Genomic DNA, 20,455 nt, shown 5'->3' on the forward strand with positions numbered 1-20,455 from the left:
TGAGTCAGATGCCACCAACAGAAGGTAGATTTTTTTTTTTATTTTTACTTTTTGGTGGTTTGGGTTCTATAGTTTCTGCATCAGAATGTTGCTCTTTTAAGACTTCTGAAAGCATGCGCCACACCTCATCCCTCTCAGATTTTGGAAGGCACTTCAGATTCTTAAACCTTCAGTTGAGTGCTAAAGCTATCTTTAGAAATCTGATATTGGAACCTTCTTTGTGTTTTGTCAAATCTGTGGTGAAAGTGTTGTTAAATCAAACAACATATGCTGGGTCATCATCCAAGATTACCATAACACAAAATATATGGCAGAATGCGGGTAAAACCATGGAGCAGGAGACCTACAATTCTCCTCCAAGAAGTTCAGTCACAAATTTAATTAACACATTTTTTTAACAAGCATCATCAGCACGGAAGCATGTCCTCTGGAATGGTGGTCGAAGCATGAAGAGGCATATGAATGTGTAGCATATCTGGCATGTAAATACCTTGTAATGGTGGCTACAAAAGTGCCATGCGAACGCCTGTTTTCACTTTCAGGTGACATTGTAAGTAAGAAGTGGGCAGCATTATCTCCCGTAAATGTACACAAACTAGTTTCTCTTAGTGATTGGCAGAACAAAAAGTAGGACTGAGTGAACTTGTAGGCTCTAAAGTTTTACATTGTTTTGTCATGGAGTACAGTTATGTAACAAACAAAAAAAATCTACATTTGTAAATTGCACTTTCACGATAAAGATTGCACTACAGTACTTGTATGAGGTGAATTGAAAAATACTATTTCTTTTGTTTGTCACTTTTACAGTGCAAATATTTGTAATCAAAAGTAATATAAAGTGAGCACTGTACACTTTGTATTTTGTGTTTGTAATTAAAATCAATATATTTGAAAATGTAGAAAAACATCCAAAAATATTTTACAAATTTCAGTTGGTATTCTATTGTTTAACCGTGTGATTTAAACTATGATTAATCATGATTAATTTTTTGAGTTAATCGTGTTAGTTAACTGCCATTAATCGACAGCCCTAAATAAAATAAAACTTGAGACTTTGCATAGCTAAATGTTTGATAGAGCTTTTATCAATACTTACTGAGAAGTTACTATGGAAAAAATAAAGAAAAGCACACCATATGCATATTACTTACAGTTTTTAAATGCAACTTTCACAATTAAATTTTTTTCTTGATCTATTATATTTTATTTTGATTGGTTCTGTGGTAATCTGTTTATAAAGTGTTAACTCAAATCCTCCTTGTGCAGATATAAAAATTAAAGCAAACTTTAAGACCATGTGAAACTTTTTTTATGTATCATTGATTTACAAAATTTGTTGTATCAGTGCATGAACAACCCTCCCTCCTGCCCCAACCCTCATTTTCTTCATATCTGTCTGAGATATGTATTCTTCTGTCTGATATTCTCTCATCTATTTGAGATTTCACAAGGCAGTTTGTATGCATTTTGCATAATCATTTTCCGTTTCCAAATGTTTTATTCTGTAACTGTCAGATACATTTAGTAGTATTGGATTATAAATGAAATGGGGATTAAGCAATAAAAACATGGTGAGTAGAATTCCGGAAGGTGTTGTTTTATTGCACAATCAGCTGCAGCACTGAAATGTAGAAGAAAAGGAAATTAAGATTGACCTTCTGTTCAATAGGCTAGAGAGCCAAAGAAAACAGGGCAATGCTTAGGAGTATATATTTCTCAAAACTGAATATTTTTGCTTTCACCCAAAATTCCTTTAAATTAAGGCAGAGTAGAAGAGCTACAGTATAGGTTCAGAGTTTTGGGTTTTTTTAATTAGATGCTTTTGATTTTTTTTATATTTTTCTACAGCTCTAATAAAAATGAGTCATTTTCTTGAAGAAAGATCCTACTAGAATTTAAAAAAAAGAAAAAAGAAAAAAAAAGGGTTAGACATTTATATGGATAATGAGAACATCCACAGTTACTTGTAACAGAATATTAACAAAATTATAAACTCTATTAACCCTCATGTGCATAAACCAGCCACTACACTATGGGAGTTAGGAAGAAAATTCCCCTGTGGGCAGGCAATTTCATCACATTTCCTTGCAACTTCATCTGAAGCATCTGGTACTGGCCACTATTAGAGATAGGATGCTGGACTACATGGACCACTGATTGGTTTATCTTAATTCATGATGGCCATATGCCTTCTCAAGGCAAATCCGTAATTCCTGGTACATTGGAGTGGGACCAGCATTTTTCTGTTGTGCATGGAGTGTAGGTTTGAATGTAGAGAGTTGTATAGGGCTTCTATCCATGGCATGGCACCAGCCAAAACTTCATTGCTTACTGTGGGGAGGCAGGAGGACAACTGTATTTAAAGGCTTAGGAGAGAAGCTTCCTTATCCCAGGAATTCTCCTGTGCAAATGCCCTTAAATTTGGCTTTAGGCATGGACCTGGGTTTGGTTCTTAAAAAGCTAAGTTTAAGCCTTTGTCCTGATATCTAGAAATAATGCATCCCATTTATAGATTGGGAAATTTTCAGTCTTCCATTTGAAGTGTGTGTGGTGCAGTGGATGCCACTTGATAGGAATGAGATATATAAAATAAAACCTCTATTAGCTTTAAAACGATGTAAGCATGATCAGTGCAGCCAAATAGCTTTTAAATCTACAGTGGTTTCCATTAAATGTCATAAATTAACAGTTACCACATGGTGATATTGGAGATACCACAGTTGTTTTCTATGGTAAGTATAGGGAAAAACCGTGATCTCTCTCTAAGGTGCCACAAGTACTCCTTTCCTTTTCACATAAGGAGACTAACAAATTTATTTGAGCATAAGCTTTCGTGAGCTACAGCTCACTTCATCAGATGCATTCAGTGGAAAATACCTTTTTCATGAAGTTGATAGATTTCCACTCCATACGGCTAAATTCAGTGCCTTGCATAGTGACAGGTTTCAGAGTAGCAGCCGTGTTAGTCTGTATTCGCAAAAAGAAAAGGAGTGCTTGTGGCACCTTAGAGACTAACAAATGTATTTGAGCATAAGATGAATGCATCCGATGAAGTGAGCTGTAGCTCACGAAAGCTTATGCTCAAATAAATTGGTTAGTCTCTAAGGTGCCACAAGTACTCCTTTTCTTTTTGTGAATACAGACTAACACGGCTGCTACTCTGAAACTTCTCCTTATGTGGTATGTTATGTGGTAATTGTTAATAATTGAGTGTGTGTTGGTGACCAGTTGTAATTGTGTGTATTGAATCAAGCCGTCCGTTTTTATCTGTTGTGGTTTATAATAAACAGCTTTTTGTTTTCTTTTTTTTTATGCTATTTTGTATTTGTAAGGGGACAGGCAGAATTTTTCAGAACTGTCTCAATCTGTTAAGGCAGTATTTTCCCAGGTTAAACCTCAAAATTGAACACCGTATGCTTTACAACAGTTCATAGGTATTTTGAATAATTGTAATATTTTTGTAGTGTTCCACTGTTTCAAACTAGACAGATATTTAGAAAGTTTGGGCAGCTTTTTGGCATTGTTGTTTCTCTCATGAAACAGCTCTGGCATGAGAGAGGCCAAATAAATATATCGTACATACTGTTTTTAAATAACTATTTTGTTGATTCATAGCCCGAGAGTTCATAATCATAGCACTATCATTACTAAAAGAAAAGGAGTACTTGTGGCACCTTAGAGACTAACCAATTTATTTGAGCATGAGCTTTCGTGAGCTACAGCTCACTTCATCGGATGCATACCGTGGAAACTGCAGAAGACATTATATACACACAGAGACCAAGAAACAATACCTCCTCCCACCCCACTGTCCTGCTGGTAATAGCTTATCTAAAGTGATCATCAAGTTGGGCCATTTCCAGCACAAATCCAGGTTTTCTCAACCTCCGCCCCCCTCCCCCCACAAACTCACTCTCCTGCTGGTAATAGCCCATCCAAAGTGACCACTCTCTTCACAATGTGTATGATAATCGAGGTGGGCCATTTCCTGCACAAATCCAGGTCCTCTCACTCCCTCACCCCCCTCCAAAAACCATACACACAAACTCACTCTCCTGCTGGTAATAGCTTATCCAAAGTGACCACTCTCTCTACAATGTGCATGATAATCAAGGTGGGCCATTTCCAGCACAAATCCAGGTTTTCTCACCCCCCCCTCCACCCCCATACACACACAAACTCACTCTCCTGCTGGTAATAGCTTATCTTTGGGGGGCGGAGGGTGAGAGAACCTGGATTTGTGCTGGAAATGGCCCACCTTGATTATCATGCACATTGTAGGGAGAGTGGTCACTTTGGATGGGCTATTACCAGCAGGAGAGTGAGTTTGTGTGTGGGGGGGGGGGGGGCGGAGGGTGAGAAAACCTGGATTTGTGCTGGAAATGGCCCAACTTGATGATCACTTTAGATAAGCTATTACCAGCAGGACAGTGGGGTGGGAGGAGGTATTGTTTCATATTCTCTGTGTGTATATAAAGTCTGCTGCAGTTTCCACGGTATGCATCCGATGAAGTGAGCTGTAGCTCACGAAAGCTCATGCTCAAATAAATTGGTTAGTCTCTAAGGTGCCACAAGTACTCCTTTTCTTTTTGCGAATACAGACTAACACGGCTGTTACTCTGAAAAGTATCATTACTGTGGATCTTGAAATTTGATAATGCAACTGTATAGTCTTATAGCTCACTTGTGGTTTATGATGCCATATGTTCTCCCCCTCTTCACCCCCTGTTTTGGGTGTTATGTATTGTCATTGCCTGAATTGCCAGATGCTCCTAATTATATCATATCAATTTCTGGGTGTTTTACTGATATTATTGATTTGCATATTTTGTTTCAAGATAATTAAATTTTGTTTATAATTTCCAAAGACCAATACGGTAGATGGTAGCTCTTTTTGGGTGAGTTACCTGTTTTGAATTTGTGGTGAAGACATTACTTGTTGTTTTAATAAGCGAGTTAGCAGCTGAAATTTTAAATTGCATTTTGAATGAGAATATTAAATGGAAATGGATACAGCTTGTACATGGATATAGCAGTTAGATCAGTGGTTCTCAACCTTTTTACCATTGTGGGCCGCATATGCAGCTCTCTGTGCTATGTGGGCTCCATCAACACTATCTATATACAACCTGTATGTCACAGGAGTTGCAGCTATGTGCTGATTGGGCTGTAACGGGCCCGTGGGCTGCGGATTGAGAACCACTGAGTTAGATACTACTAAGGTTGTTGGCTTCATGAATTGACTGCTCTAAGTGTCTATGTTTCTGCTTAAGGTTGGTTAAACTTTAATGTAAAGATAACAATGAATGGATTTACTATACCTTTACTAAAATCGTTTCAAGGGAAGCAGATTTTGTTTAATTTTTTAAAATTATATATCCCCAGTCTTATTTGGATGGACACGTACGAATATTTTAGAGAGTCCTCTCAGTATATTAAATGTTTGCTTAACCATGAAGACTTAATTGTCTAATAGAGGAGACTAATTTTTTCAAAAAATTAGTTAGGAAAATCTTTCATTAATCAGTTGTGTGTATTTAGTTTTGTGTTAGTCATTCAGGCATCAGAGCACAGACTGTCCATGTGTCCTTTATCAGCATTTTCAAGGTTGAGACTCAGAAATGGTTGCCTATTCAAAACGCCAAGAGACACATGTGTACCCCTCTCCTAATCTCTTATATCTTTCCAGTTTCTATCTCTCTTAACAAACCGTTGCCCAAACTCTTTATGCAGTTTTACTCTACATTGTAGTTATCGATTGCAGGCCACCTCACCAAGAAGTTATGTAGTATGGCCATTATTATCTCTCATTTCTGTGACCCTTCAATGTTGTCCAGTTCATATAGTTTGGGACATAAGAGCAGGCTTAGAAGGGTTGTTCGGTCTTTGACAAAATAGTTTGGAGCCCCCACCTCATCTAATAATTTTTGCTCTTGCACTTGATTTTGGGAAAGCTTGAGCTAGTTTCATCCTCTGAGATTTTTATAAAAACTAGGTTTTACCAGACAAACTGTGCAAGTGCTGAACTCTAAATATCTCAATTACTGTACTAGATTTTCATTCCCAATGCAACTTTTTTCTCAAGGTAAAGAGAATTCCAGGATATCAGATTACCATTATCAGTAGTGACTGTTCCTATGAGAGAAGAACTGCACTTGCTGTGTTTTGATTCACCAAGATGCACAATGAAGAATATATCAGTTCTATTAAGTGACAATGGAGAAAATGTCTATTGCTGAAGAGCATTGTGAGACCTTTTACTGGTGGTTTATTAGATTAAGATGATCAATAGCTGTAAACAGCTGCAACCCCTTCATGTACATGTGCAAGACATGTGGTTAACAAAGCATTTTATGGTTCTCAAAATACCACTACTTAAATGACGGCAAACTAGTTGACTCACTGTATTGTTCTTTGTATATTTTTTTTCAAAAATGCATGACAAATGTTAAGAGTATCATAGCTACTTAGCTGAATTCAGCAGCAAGGATTATGACTTGTTGATATTCTAAGGTAATTATAACACAATATGTATTTAAAATTCAAAATTGTAGGTTTATTGGAATAAAACAAGTTAGCATTTAAATCTTAGTTCATAGTTTTTGTATGATTCATTAGCTAACTACAGTACTACATATAGCATCTCTTTAATACAGAAAAAGAGGTGGTAAGTATATGGCTAGCTGTGCTACCAGTTTGTAAAAGCCATCTTGATGGACAGTGGCTTCCCAGAGTCCAGTGAATTGAGTGCCACTGAATCCATAGGAGACTGAAAGTGAACTTCTGAATTCAGCCTGAAGGAGACAAATAAGGTGCAGAAGAAGCAGCTTGGTACGAAGACCTTCCAAGAGACACATTTTCCTCCTCCTCAACTAAGATCATTAGAATTGGAGAACTCTCCTATGCTGATCTACTGTAACTCTACTGTCTTAGAATGTGTCTGCTAAACTGAAGTGTAGACAAGATTCTGGCATTTTTACTACCGTATCTTCTGCCTCTACTCAGAGCACAGTCAAAAACAACTCAGTAGTAAAATGCCGGAGTGTTGTCTACATTTCAAAATCTGTCAATGCAGCAACTGTGAATGTCAAGTCTGAAAAATCCTTGCATTGAGATGGCCTGAAGGTGCACCCTTTTGTGGTGCAAAGCAGTCCTAAACCAGATACCTCCCCCGCACTGACCAGAAGACTGTTCATCTAGAATCTTGATCTAACGTATAGTGACTTCCAGATTGTCTGTTTCTGTAGAGTGTGGAGTCCAAACAGCATATTTTCTAGGGGTTGTTTATATGTGGGTCAACATCAAAAAAGCTAACTTGGTCAATCAGAGCGTGACTTTATAAAATTCTTGTCCAATGCCATGACTGCATATTTGTGAGCTAATAGTTTTGCTGGCAAGTGACATGCTCAGCAGCTTTTTAAAAAAAGAAATACCTTTGTCTTAAAGTACAGGGAGCCACTTCTGTAGCAATACTTTGTTTTGTAAAGTACTGATTGTGTTCATGAGAGAGTACATAATGTGAGGAGTTGCTTGGCACTCCTGCCTATTGTCTTAATGTGTGTGTGTGTGTGTGTGTATGTGTGTGTACAAGTTTACACAAATAGCCAAACACAGGAAGGGAACCAGGGACTCCTGCTTTCTAATTCTGGCCCTGGCTCTGATGCTGATTTCCACTCCGGCCCTTGACAATTCCTTATCCTCACTGTTTTAGTCTCCCATCTTAAAAATTAGGATAGTACCTATGTCACTGGTATGTTTGGAGGACTAATTTAGACTTTGACAAGTGCTTTGAAATGCTACCAAAATGCAAAGTATTGTTTAATACATAACCCTCCAACCCCTGAATCATCTCATGCTAAGAAATGAGGGCTTGCCCAACATTCAGGAAAATGGGCCTTCTTTGTTAGACAGGACCCATGGTTACATATGGTGGCAGACTATATCTAAAGGACCATTACACTACAGTTACAACCATGTTGGGAATCCAGTTCCAACACAGTTGTCCCCTTTTTAATTACTGCAAAAGCTTTGGTCAAGTATAAGGTCCCATGCTCATTTTTATCAACTTGTAACATACCTAGAAAAAGTAAGACTATATTCAGATGTGCCCAAAATCCACTTATTGCAATACCAATCTTTTCTAAGTATTATTTTCCTACATATACTAGGTTTTGGGAACATAGTAGAAAACGTGTCTCCACTACTGTAGAGTGGAATCATGTTGTAGTCATGTCAGAAGACCATTATAATTCAACCAGGTAGTGTAGTGTAATAGGCTTTAGTTACTCTCCTTGTTTAAACATGCTACCATTCCATCTGGTATAGATTTTTTGGACTGTTACAGGGAATATCCCCACAACACGTACGTCAGAATCTTTGACAACAAATGGTAATATAATAACGAATAATACTGCACCCAGATATCATGGTGATGGATACCTTAAACGCTTTGTTACTGCATAATTTATAATCTTAAAAGTGATTTACAAAAATTCAGCCGAAGAGGTTGGAAGTAAGTAAGGACTGTAGGAGTAAGTATTATCACTTCTGTTTTCCAGATGGGAAAATTGAAGGAAAGAGGTTAAGGGCCAGATTTTGAAAGGGGCCCATTTGTTAAGTGCTGTCCTTTAGGTATCTGGGGCCTGATTCCCCCCACCCCCAGGTGCTGAACATCCACCTCTATCATTTATTGATTCATTTGCAGTTGTGGATCTTCAATAATTCTGAAGATTATGCTCACAGTGTCTAAATTTGGGAATCCAAATTAGTGGCTAGTTTGAAAATTTGGCTGTGTCTTACCCCAGGTTGTAAAGAGAGTCAGTATCAGAACTGGGAGTAGAATTTGGTACAGTAGAACCTCGGAGTTATAAACTGACCAGTCAATCACACATCTTATTTGGAACTGGAAGTACGCAATCCAGCAGCAGCAGAGACAAAACAAAACAAAAAGGCAAATACAGTACAGTGCTGTGTTAAACATAAACTACTAAAAAAAAAAAAAGGGAGAGCAGCATTTTTCTTCTTCATAGTCAAGTTTCAAAGCTGTACCAAGTCAGTGTTCAGTTGTAAACTTTTGAAAGAACAACCATAACAATTTGTTCAGAGTGACGAACATTTCAGAGTTACGCACAATCTCTGTTCCTGAAGTGTTCATAACTCTAAGGTTTTATTGTAACTCTTAGCTCTCAGGTCTGTACTGTCACCCCTTTTGATCACATTTGTTCTCTAGATCGTATTGTCTGTCTTAATGTTGTTTTGCAAACATTCCCTGAACTAGAGTCCTAGAAGAAGCATTCTTACTGTTAGAAACTAAATTTTCTGAGGGTGGGTTTTGTTTTTTTTACATGACTACCAATGTTGAAAAATGTTCATTGCAATAAACACATGATCAGTGAAACTGAGCTAACCTAGTTGGAATAGTATGCAATAAATTAACTTTTGGAACAGGTCTAGAAGCTGAAACTGAATTCAAACTAAAATCATGGTACCTACCCATAAAATTCATATAGCAAATTAAGAACCTGTACAAAAATATTAGAGGAAAATTACTTTCTAAATAAAGATTTGATATGTTATGTGTCAGCCTTGTGTTAAAATTACTGAAATATGTGAATGGGATAAACAAACATCTTGCATTCAGATCTCTGTTGGCTTTGAAACTGTAATTCAAACATGTCTGTAATCAACCAAATCTAACCACCCTGACATTTTGAATCGTTAAATTTAGAAAGTTTTAGTTTTATTTTGGCCTGTTATAAAGATACCTATACCGTTTGGATCCAAAGTCTTGTTTCAGGCCTGCCTCCTTTGAAATAGGGGTTATGACAAGAATGTACTCTAGTGGCACTGTCAGGTGCTTCTGTATGAACTGAATGTAGAATATTCTATGTGCTTAGGGAGTATTGGGGATTTTGTTTAAGCAAATTTGAGTCATTTTTGTATAAGCACATTTGAATTGCTTTGCAGAAATATCTCAAGTTTTTCTGATCTTACTGCTGCCTTGCTTGTTTGACTTACTGTATATCTTTTTGTTTACAGGCAGCTATAAATGGTGTAATACCACAAGAAAACGGCATTCTACAAAGGTAAGTAAAGAAGCTTGGAGCAATAATGTGTAGAAAGAGGTACTGTGTAATAGTAGTCATGGGAGAGGTTTACTTCCTCTTCCCCTACCTCTTCTTTCTTCATCTCCAACTCTATCCCTTAGGAGGAAGATGTAATACTGTAAGTGTCATTTTGAAATAGTTAGACTCCCAAGAGTCATGAGTTCAGCTCTTGGGAGGGCTGACTGAACCCCTCAACTTTCCAAGACTGACTAAGGACCTGATCCAACCCTCATCAACATTGGTGAATTCTTTCCACTGGCTTCAGTAGGTATAGGATCAGTCCCTTTTGGATATACAGTTGACTAAATCTGAGTCTGTCAGATAATTCCCTAAAAGTGAGGTTCCATCTCTTCTGTATGGACCAAAAAAATTCCAAAGCACTTTTTCTAACAGCTGGGAATTGCCCCCATGTCCTTGGCTAATTTTTTTTTCCTTTTTCTCTTTTGATTCATGCACACACATGCATGAAAGGTGGTGATAATTTTTCTCTCTCTTAGAGTTACTGGTGCCCTTTCAGTGGGTTGCAGGTAAAGGATACTGTGTCAAAGAAAGTAGATTACCCACTTCAAAAAGTTGATGCACTTGTTTTCTTTCAAAGTTTTGAATTCAGTTTTGGCTTGTGTGCTCATGCCTGGGATTCTGAGTCACTGAAGCATGATCTGCTAAGTGCTGATGAGGCAATCGGAAACAGCAGAACAGGAATTCAGCTGTTTGGGAGAGCCAGTAGAATGTTGTGATACAAAGCTTTCAGGACAAATACTCAATATGATGTTTTAAAATGTTCTTAACTTATGGTAGATGCTACCTATAATGTAAGTAAATCAATATTTTGGCAGCTATGCTGTATTTAATTATTAGTCTTAAGTTATTTAATGTACGTTTTATTAGTGTAGGGCCCAGAAACCCCCGAACATATGCGTACAAAGCATTTTAAATCTAAATACTCACCAGACTGATTAGCAGTACTTTTTTTCTTTTGGTTCAGCAATAAGTGAAGGCTTTGATAAAAGTCAATTCTGATGCTTAACACTATGTTTCTTCAGCCTTTCTTTCTGTCTAAAAAATCTAAGCAGTTGAATGTGTGTCAAGCTGTTTTGGGTTTCCCCCCGATGATGTAAGGTGGAATTTCATAGGCCTAAGGGAGTTAGGCACCCAATTTCCATTGGTTTTCAAAGGAAGTTGGACACCTGACTCCCTTATGCTCTTTTGAAAATCTCAGCCATGATCTCATAAATCAAAGGTATTGCTGAATTGAATCATTATGTGAGTGTCCAACTGCTGGTAGCTAAGTGTGTTTATGGGCTGTGTGGTTTTTTTTTTAATGCAATTAATGTTATTTAATAGGGGTGAACTGGATGCAAGTAATATTTTCAGACAACAAATATCCTCTCGGTCACTAAATGTAACACAGTTGTGATTTAAAGAAGTATGTCCTGAGATTGCTATTTAGGATTACTAACAAAATTATTGTCACAGAAACTATTGTATCACTTTTTAATTTTAACATTCAGTATTTCGTCCCCCTTTTTAAAAAGAAACAACTGGATCAATAGATGGTCATTGTTTAACTCTGCATAACAAATTCCTAGTGGTACTTAGTATTATAATTAAAAGCTGCACAAACCAAAACAGATTCCTTGTGTACTTTAGAACTCTGAAATCCCTGTAGGTTTCACATAGCTGAGAATTCCTCTTTATGTGTCTGCTGATTAGAGAAAAGGAAAAGAGACCTTTGTACTACCAGAAAAGCATAACACTTAATTTTTTCTTTTCAGAACGTGGGAGGTAAAATGATAGGAATTGCACCAGCAGACAGTTGGGAATGTAGACAGTGTTTGTTAATCATATAGCATGTGTGTGTAACAACTGGCTGTGCTCACTGAGTTCATGTCCTCACTAAGGGCCGGGGGGGGGGGGGGGGGGGGAGGGAAGTTTAACAGGTTTTTTTTATAAGGCTTTTGCATCAAGATGCTTCTTGACTTTCTTTTTTTAAGAAAGTGGAATATGGCTTTCTAAATAAGCTCCCTTTAACAAAAAAAAAAGGGGGGGGGGAGGGGGGAAATTGGCATGATCCCAAATTTCAGCAGCCCTATTTAAAAAATTAAAGTATTATTCATTCAGATTCCATTCTTGAAGCACACTCTGTTAGCATGCACCTACCATCAGGACATCTGGAGCTGCCTAATAAGGATAGTTTCCCATACAGATTTCACTGTATGTCTGTAGTCACTGTCTTCCACTTGAGGACATCTGCAAAGCAGAACTCCAGCCATACTCTACAAACATTATTTCCTGGATTCCTTTGGTGGAATGACAGGTTTCAGAGTAACAGCCGTGTTAGTCTGTATTCGCAAAAAGAAAAGGAGGACTAGTGGCACCTTAGAGACTAACCAATTTATTTGAGCATGAGCTTTCGTGAGCTGCAGCTCACTTCATCGGATGTAGCTGTAGCTCACGAAAGCTTATGCTCAAATAAATTGGTTAGTCTCTAAGGTGCCACAAGTACTCCTTTTCTCTTTGGTGGAATGTTCATTTTAGTAGGTAAAATGCTAATTTTGTCAAAGTGGTTCCACATTCTCTTTGGCCTGAATGTTGTTTCTTAATATGCCTTGTAAGCAGGGTGACAAAACTAATCTCCAGCACCATGCTCTTTGGAGAGAGGCTAAATGAAGAGCCTGTAGCTTAAGTTCTCCAAATTAACCTGTGCAAAGCTACATTCACTTCTCATTTTACTATCCCGTGGCCCATATAGAAGTGCACAGGAGTAGTGTGGAGGGAGATGAGGCTCAAGGAGAAGCTGGAATTCAACATTCTGTAATTAACATATATTTCTAGATTTTACTCCTCAACTAATACACTGATGTCTCTTTTTGCTTCAGGCAGTTAAGGGAGATTATAATTATTTATTTTCCTCTTTAATCTGTCCGATTAATTTGAAAATAGGTTTGTCTCTCTAAGATTATGGGATACATCTCTGCTGCACTTTCTCCCAGACACTCTTGGGATGACACTAGCCTGATGATGTGGTAGTAGAATGGTGGCTGCTGTGTAGAACTTTAAGCGTCGGATATCCTTGGGATTCTGGTATGGATATGTAGTACTTCCGTGGGGTTGCAATATTGTGCACCTTACTCTACAAGTCATTCTGTGATTTGTAATACATATATTAAACTTAAGGCCCAAAAGATTGTTTAAAAGCTGGTCCTGCAGTATTTTAACAATCTCTGTTGAGCTTTTCAGTTGCTAATATTTAAGAAAAATGTTGTAGATACAGGCTGTTTTACTAACAATACAAGAAATGATTGTATGTCAGATACATGATACAATGTAGCTGTCACAAGTATAAGTTGTGCATGACAGTAAGGGAATATACTGCTCATCTCGCTTGGCTCCCGTTTCTTCAAATAGTTCAGTTCTCATTCTGTTCTATTTAAATTCTCTAAACTATATATCTTTCAGTGAATATGGTGGAGAGACTTTGCAAGGACCAGCCTATGGTCCCACAAGTCATCCTACAGCATCTTCGTCAACTCCTTCCTCATCCTCAGCGTTTCGACATGTAGTGCCATCCCGACAAATAGTGGAAAGACAACCGCGGATGCTTGACTTCAGGGTTGAATACAGAGACAGAAATGTGGATGTAGTACTTGAAGACAGCTGCACAGTTGGTAAGGTTTATTTAGAATAAAAATACATGTTGTGGTACAATGATAAAAAGAAAAATGATGAAAAGTAACAACTGCAAATACTGACCATTCACAAACCTCTGTGTAGCCTTAGATAAAATGGCACCATTGTATTTTGATGATTAATCTGCAAAACTATTGTTTTGAAGTCAAATTGTTTAGAATTGCTTCTGAAACCAGATTTGAGACTAATGGTTCATTGTAGTGTTAAGGGACGGTCCACAGTAGGGAGTGGTGCAGATGTGAACTGCCAAGCATTGTGCCCCAGTGAGCATGTGATCTCTATCACTTTTTGGATGCATAGCTCCTTCTCTCTTCAGATCAGTCCCTCGTGGGCAGGCTCCCTCTGAATCTGTGCAAGGCTGGGCATGGTTGCACCCTTCTTCTTTGCAAATAAAGATTTTAATTGTCTTTTGTGGGGGTGCGAGGAATTCAGACTATTTGAGAATATAATTTACTTACCCATCTTCAAAAATGCATAAATTTTGTTGCTAGTTACACTTCTTCCTTAAGACTCCTCCTTTTTGTAAAAGTATTTGTAAAATTGTTTTTACATAACCTAAGAATGATACATCAATACCTCTAGCATATTGCAACATATGTTCATGTTGCAAGGGTCATATACTCTGACATTCTCTGTAAAATTGTGATTACAAGAATTCCTTTTAGCTGATGTAGAAGCAAATCCCTTAATTCATTTACCCGAGATACTTTTTAAAAATCAAAACTAGGAATAAAGTGAAGAGATGCTGAATAAAATACTACATTGCAGTCAGTATAGTAGTAAAATTGCTCCCATATAATTTTAAAGTGAAACAGTTGTTTGTATGTATAGTGTTTTATACAGTAGCAAAGGGTGACACCTAGTGGTGATTATTTTGGTCTATGGAGACTGTACTGGTATTTCAGATACTTGAGCTTGATTCTCCTCTTCCTTGTGTTTTTGTGCAGTCACTTACATCTTTACAATGTAAGTATAAAAATATTACCAAATCAGAATTCTGCACTCACACCTATAATACCATTTTACACCCACTTGGCACAGGTATAAATGACTAACTAAGGCTCAAGGCAGTGGAGAATCTGATCATTGTAAGAACCTAGAATGTATTATTCACATACATAACTTTGTCAAGATAGTCTTACTGAAAAGTTACAAGCTAAATTCAATAGCAGTATTAAATCAATTAGTATAAAAGATTGTTTAGCAATGCTTAGGTAGAAACAAAACGGAAATTTTTTAGCATTCAGCCGGATTCCAACTGGAATACAGGTGGGAAAATAGATGTGTTCTTAAACATATAGCTGTTTGGGTTTTTTTTTCCCCTCGTATAGGCTGCTTTCTTAGTCGAGACCCAGATACTATCTCTTGTAGTAAGCTACAACACCGCAGGCATAACTCCAGAGCAGTATTGACTCAGGTTGACTATGGAATATTTTGGGGAATACATCTTGAAAATGAAAACTTTGCTTAAAAAGACCTGAATAGTTCCTAAAACTGTTCGAACCAGTTGAAATTGAATCCCATAATATATTAACTACATCCCATTTTCAGAAAGATTTTGCACAAACCAATTTATAAGAAAGGAATAGTGCGTGCTGTTGTGAAATAGCTGCCTGCCATCCATGTGCATATAGCTTATAATGGTGCACCGAGGAATGTGATGTTCAAAGTAAATCCCACATTTTCTACCTGGGTCTATATACATTAAAACTTTTTAAAATGTGTGTTAGTTCAAAAGGTACAGTTTATATTGGTTTAGTATTATTGTAAAAAAGGAACAGTGGACTTGATTCTTGACTGTGCATAGTGCTGTGCATAGGAAAGAAATGAGGGCTTTAAACCACCTTTATGCTCCTTTTATATATGTGCTGTCCAGGGCTTGGCAGGCCCTTGTTGTACTTTAGAGGAAATTCACAGCTGCTCTGATTTGGAGTCCTGGCTGCGGTGGCCTCCTGGCATCCCAGGATAGCTAGAATGCACTATACTCTGGCTGCACCACCTCTCCAACTCCCTACTCTTTGCACATCCCATACTTCTGGAGTAGTACAGGGTGATTGTGACAACTCCATGCTGCCTAGGCTACCCTCTTACATGGGCTGTTTACCTCTCCTTTATGCTCCCAGAGTGAATTAAATTGAGGACAGGGTGAAATCAGCTCCATTTTCTTCCTTTAGTATATTACTGTTGAGAAACGTATGTTCTTTGAGTAGCGTCCCTATGGTTACTCCACTGTAGGCGTGTCTGTGTCCCAGCGCTACTGGTTGGAGAACATTGGTAGCAGTCTGTCCAACCCGTGCATGCGCTGCTCCTCACCTGCCACGAGGTTAGCCACCGTTAGCAGGTGAACCTTGTCAGTTCCTTCTCAATCACCCCGGCTAGAGAAGGAGCTAGAGCTGTCCATTCGTGGATCGTTACCTCCCTTTAGATTTACTAAATTTAGCTTCCCTTGAAGCTTTTTTCTTTGTTACTACTTTTACATTTTATTTGGCCATACCTTAAAACAAAAACCGACGACGAAGAAGTTTGCCTCCCGCCAACCCTGGTAACATCGAGGAACCCCCTCCCCGCACTGCACCCCCTGCCCGGAATAGCCCAGAGCGCCTCCCCTCTCGGCTAGAGGAGCCCTGAAACAGCCAAAGTCCTGACCCCACCCAGCCCCCCACCCAGAGGAGCCCCAGGCTGGTCGATGCCCCAAACCTCTCCTCCTCCCCACCCGGACGACTCCTGGGCCAGCTGCAGCTGTACCTCCCCTCCCCAGACCCCAAGCCGCCCAGGGAAAAGTGTCTCTCAGGTCTGGAAGACACTTTTGCTATGCCCCATGCAGGTTCTGGGGTGGCTGAGTAGGCGGTATTTTTCTACTCAGCTTCCTGGGTCCAGAGAGATTACTGATGAACTCAGGAAGCTGAATAGCACATGCCTCCTCCTCAGCTGCCCCAGAACCTACATGGGGCATAAGAAATCAAAAACTTCACCCCCAAACCCCACAACTGGGAGTCCGGCAGCTGCAGCAGCACCAGGGGAGGCTGGCGTATTATACGCACTGCCCATGACAATCACAAATGGGAGATAGTCGGTGGTACTCCCCATATTCAGACAATGAGGGACACCAGTAATAGAGCTGTTTGCTACTTACCACAACAAGAAATGTCCACGGTATTGCTCCAGAGTGGGGATCAGATGACACTCCATGGGAGATGCTTTCCTCCTCCCATGGGACAAGAGACTTCTTTACGTCTTTCCCACATTCCCTCTATTAATTAAATACTGTTGAAAGTGACAAGAGAAAAAGAATGTTCCCATATGGTCCAGGCAGATGTGGTACCCTTACTGTCACAGGTGGCATTATGTCCACTGATGGCTCTCCGTCACACCTCCCCTCCTGTCACGCAACGAGAGATGCACTCTCCATCCCAACTTACAGAGTGTGCGACTCAAAGCATGGCTCCTTCATGCTTCTAGCACACAGAGACATCTTGCTCTGAGGAGGTGCTATTACACAATAGAGAAGGAAGTACTCATCGTACCTGTCTGCAAAAATGGAAGAGATACCAAATCTGGTGCCAGCCTAAAGATGTCACCCCTAATACAGCCACCCTACCGGTACTCCTGGACTACCTATTGGCTCTCAAGAAATTGGGTCTCTCTGTTAGTGCGCTAGAGGTTCATTTAGCAGCAGTTGCAAGCTTCCATCAACAGGTAGAAGGTTACTCAGTCTTTTCCCATCTGACTACAAAGAGGTTTCTCACAGGCATAACGAACCTCTTTCCACCACCCAGATTTCCCACTCCTCAATGGGATCTCAACCAACTGCTAAAAGGGTTGACTAGACTGCAATTTGAACCTATGGCCACTTGTTCATTAACTTGCCTTTCCAGGAAGATGGTGTTCCTGATTGCCATTACCTCTGCAAGAAGGGTAGGAGAAATAGCGGCTCTGGCTCCTCCCCCTTTCACTGTGTTATTTCCTGACAAGGTCATGCTGAGACCACATACAAAGTTCACTCCCAAGATGTCTTCTGCATTCCACATAAATCAGCTTATTTGGCTTCCAGCCTTTTATCCCAAACCTCATCAGGATAATAGGGAAGCCATCCTTCATACACTTGACGTGAGGAGAACCTTGGCCTTCTGTTTGGACAGGATAAGAATCTTCAAAAAATTTCCAAGACTCTTCCTCTCCATTGCGGGTAGATCAAAAGGTACAGCGATTTTAGCTCAGAGACTCTCCAACTGAGTCTCTGGCTGTATTACATTATGCAATTGGTAACAGAGTTTAACACCCACATCTTCAATATGGTTGCATTCTACAAGGTCGATCTCCTCATCTGTCGCCTTCTCCATGGGTATCCCTGTTTCAGAAATCTGCAGAACAGCTACCTGGGCATCTGCACTTACCTTTGCAGAACACCTATGCCATCCTGGGGGATTCAGCTGCAGATGCCAAATTTTGTGCTATCATCCATATCAGACTCAACTTCAAAGTCCCAGCCTCCAGTGGTGGGCACTGCTTAGGAGTCACCTACAGTGGAGCACCCACAGGGACACCACTCGAAGAAGAAGTAATAGTTACCTTGTGCAGTAATGATGGTTCTTTGAGATGTGTGTCCCTATGGGTGCTCCACAGCCCACCCTCCTCCCCTCTACTTTGGAGTTCTTGTCATTGACTCTGCAGTAGAAAAGGAACTGAGGGTCACCCACGTATGCTGGCTGACCTTGTGGCAGGTGAGGAGCTGCGCCTGCGTGGGCGTGATGGACTGCTACCAAAGTTCTTCAATCAGCAGCGCAGGGATGCAGACACACCTACAGTGGAGCACCCCTAGGGGGACACCTCTTGAAGAACTGTCGTTACTGTACAAGGTGACTAACTTCTGCTTAGTTGACAAGTTCAATACATTGTGCATATTTTATTTTAAACTTTATATCTGGGTACATTAAAATATTTAAAAATTAATATTCTGTCCATTGTAATGCTGTTTTTCAACTGTACATTTGAATGATAGATATTTGAAAGCCTAATGTTCTAATAGACTTTCTTGTCTTTAAAAGAGGCTTTTAAAAAAAAAAATCCTTCATCTCTCTGTTTGGAGTCACTGCCACCATTCTCAAGTATTCTAACTCAGAGAACTAGGACCATGGGAGATTCCAAGCCTCGGTGTGAGGGATTAATAGGACTGTGTAGAACCAGGTCTAATGCAGGCAAGTGATGAACAAGCTTCTGCAAACATCAGTGCACCACATTCCTGACCTGCCTCTTCCTGCTAATTCAATCCTAGGTATCCTCTGTGAGGGGAATGTGTTAAGTGTGTCAAACTGTGAGATGGATTTGTGATGTGGAAAACTGTCCAGTAGCAACTAGCTCACTGCGCTCACTTTTACTTCTCTCATATGGTAGAATTTTTGAGTCCAGGTGCCCAGACGTGAAAAAGTAGTACATTAAAGTACTGTACATGTTTTCTTAGCACACTAGTTCAAAGAACTACCTGTTTCTTTAGCAAAGCAAACCCTTTCTAAGGGATTATGTTATGTATAATTATCTGAATGTAAATCATCAGAACCATATCCCATGGTGGTTGTTGCCTATCTACACCAGTTCATATGTTTGCTTGAAGTGCATATGATCCTTCAGACAACACATACTCATTACCTTATAGACAGGGGTCTTAAATCTTTTTCATTACATGGACCGCCTTTTACTACAGAAGATGTCTCAAGGACTCCTTTCTTCCTATTTGTAATTGCATAACATCCCTGTGTCAGCTAGAACAATTACTAAAGGGGAAAAGTAATCTTAGGTCAATATTTAATGCATGCTTAACTGTCTTATTGTGATGTAGCAGCTGGAAATGAGAAAAGCCAGCACATGTGACTGGTCAGGTCTCTTCAGACCCCTGGTGGTTCTGAGACCACAGTTGGGGAGCTACTGTTTCATAATTGTAAAAAATGATCCCAATCTAAAATTATTACTTCTATCCAGATGGAAAAGTCCAGTTTTGCTTTAAAAAGGCTGCCTTTCTCTCAGTACATCAGTTGAATTCTCTCAACCTAATTCTAAATCAAAGTATTTAATTATTTTCCTTGCATAATAAAGTTTTATGGAAATGCCCGTAATTCCTACAAAGATTATACAGCAACTATCTGCAAGATTCAGATGTAAAATAAAATGACTGTCAATAAGTACTGCACAGAAGAATGAACAGAGAAAAACCAAAATATTTTGTAGCCTTTTTAATATAAATGGAGCAAACAAAACACACAAACAAAAACTTTGCTCCTATAAGATGCTTTGATGAAGTGGGTGTGTGCATGCCTCAGTTTCCCCAGTGTGTTGTTCAGCTATCTAAGTGGTGGGACAAGTGTGTGCAATTGTTGCAGAGGCCCTACAGGGAAGATGTGACTGCCATCTGGTTGCCTGGCAACTGATGGCCGGGAGCCATCCTCTGCAAGAATCAGCTGGAGGCGTTGGAGAACAGAGTAAGAGGTGGAGGCTTGGTGACCTGTTTTCCTGGAAAAGAGACAAAGGAAGGAGGAGGGCAGCTGGGTGTGACTGAGGCTGGGCTGCTGGAAGCTGGTCAGTTTTCTGATTTGGGACTCGGGGCGGCGGGGGATGAAGCCCAGGGCCCTGGGCTCTGGATCCCCCCCCCAAGATAGACTCTGCTGAAT

The 20,455-nt window shown here is 39.4% G+C and overlaps 1 protein-coding gene across 1 annotated transcript in view; it reads left to right on the forward strand.

Moving 5' to 3' along the window:
* Positions 1-20,455, forward strand: part of FAF1 (Fas associated factor 1) — a 312,180-nt gene that overhangs the window by 68,515 nt on the left and 223,210 nt on the right. The window contains exons 3-4 of the mRNA XM_048861231.2: positions 10,039-10,085; positions 13,566-13,774. Coding sequence (XP_048717188.1) covers positions 10,039-10,085; positions 13,566-13,774 — 256 coding nt within the window. The remainder of the gene's footprint in view (positions 1-10,038; positions 10,086-13,565; positions 13,775-20,455) is intronic.

The sequence above is a fragment of the Caretta caretta genome, chromosome 8, assembly GCF_965140235.1.
Source record: "Caretta caretta isolate rCarCar2 chromosome 8, rCarCar1.hap1, whole genome shotgun sequence".
In the NCBI taxonomy this organism is placed as follows: Eukaryota; Metazoa; Chordata; order Testudines; family Cheloniidae; genus Caretta; species Caretta caretta.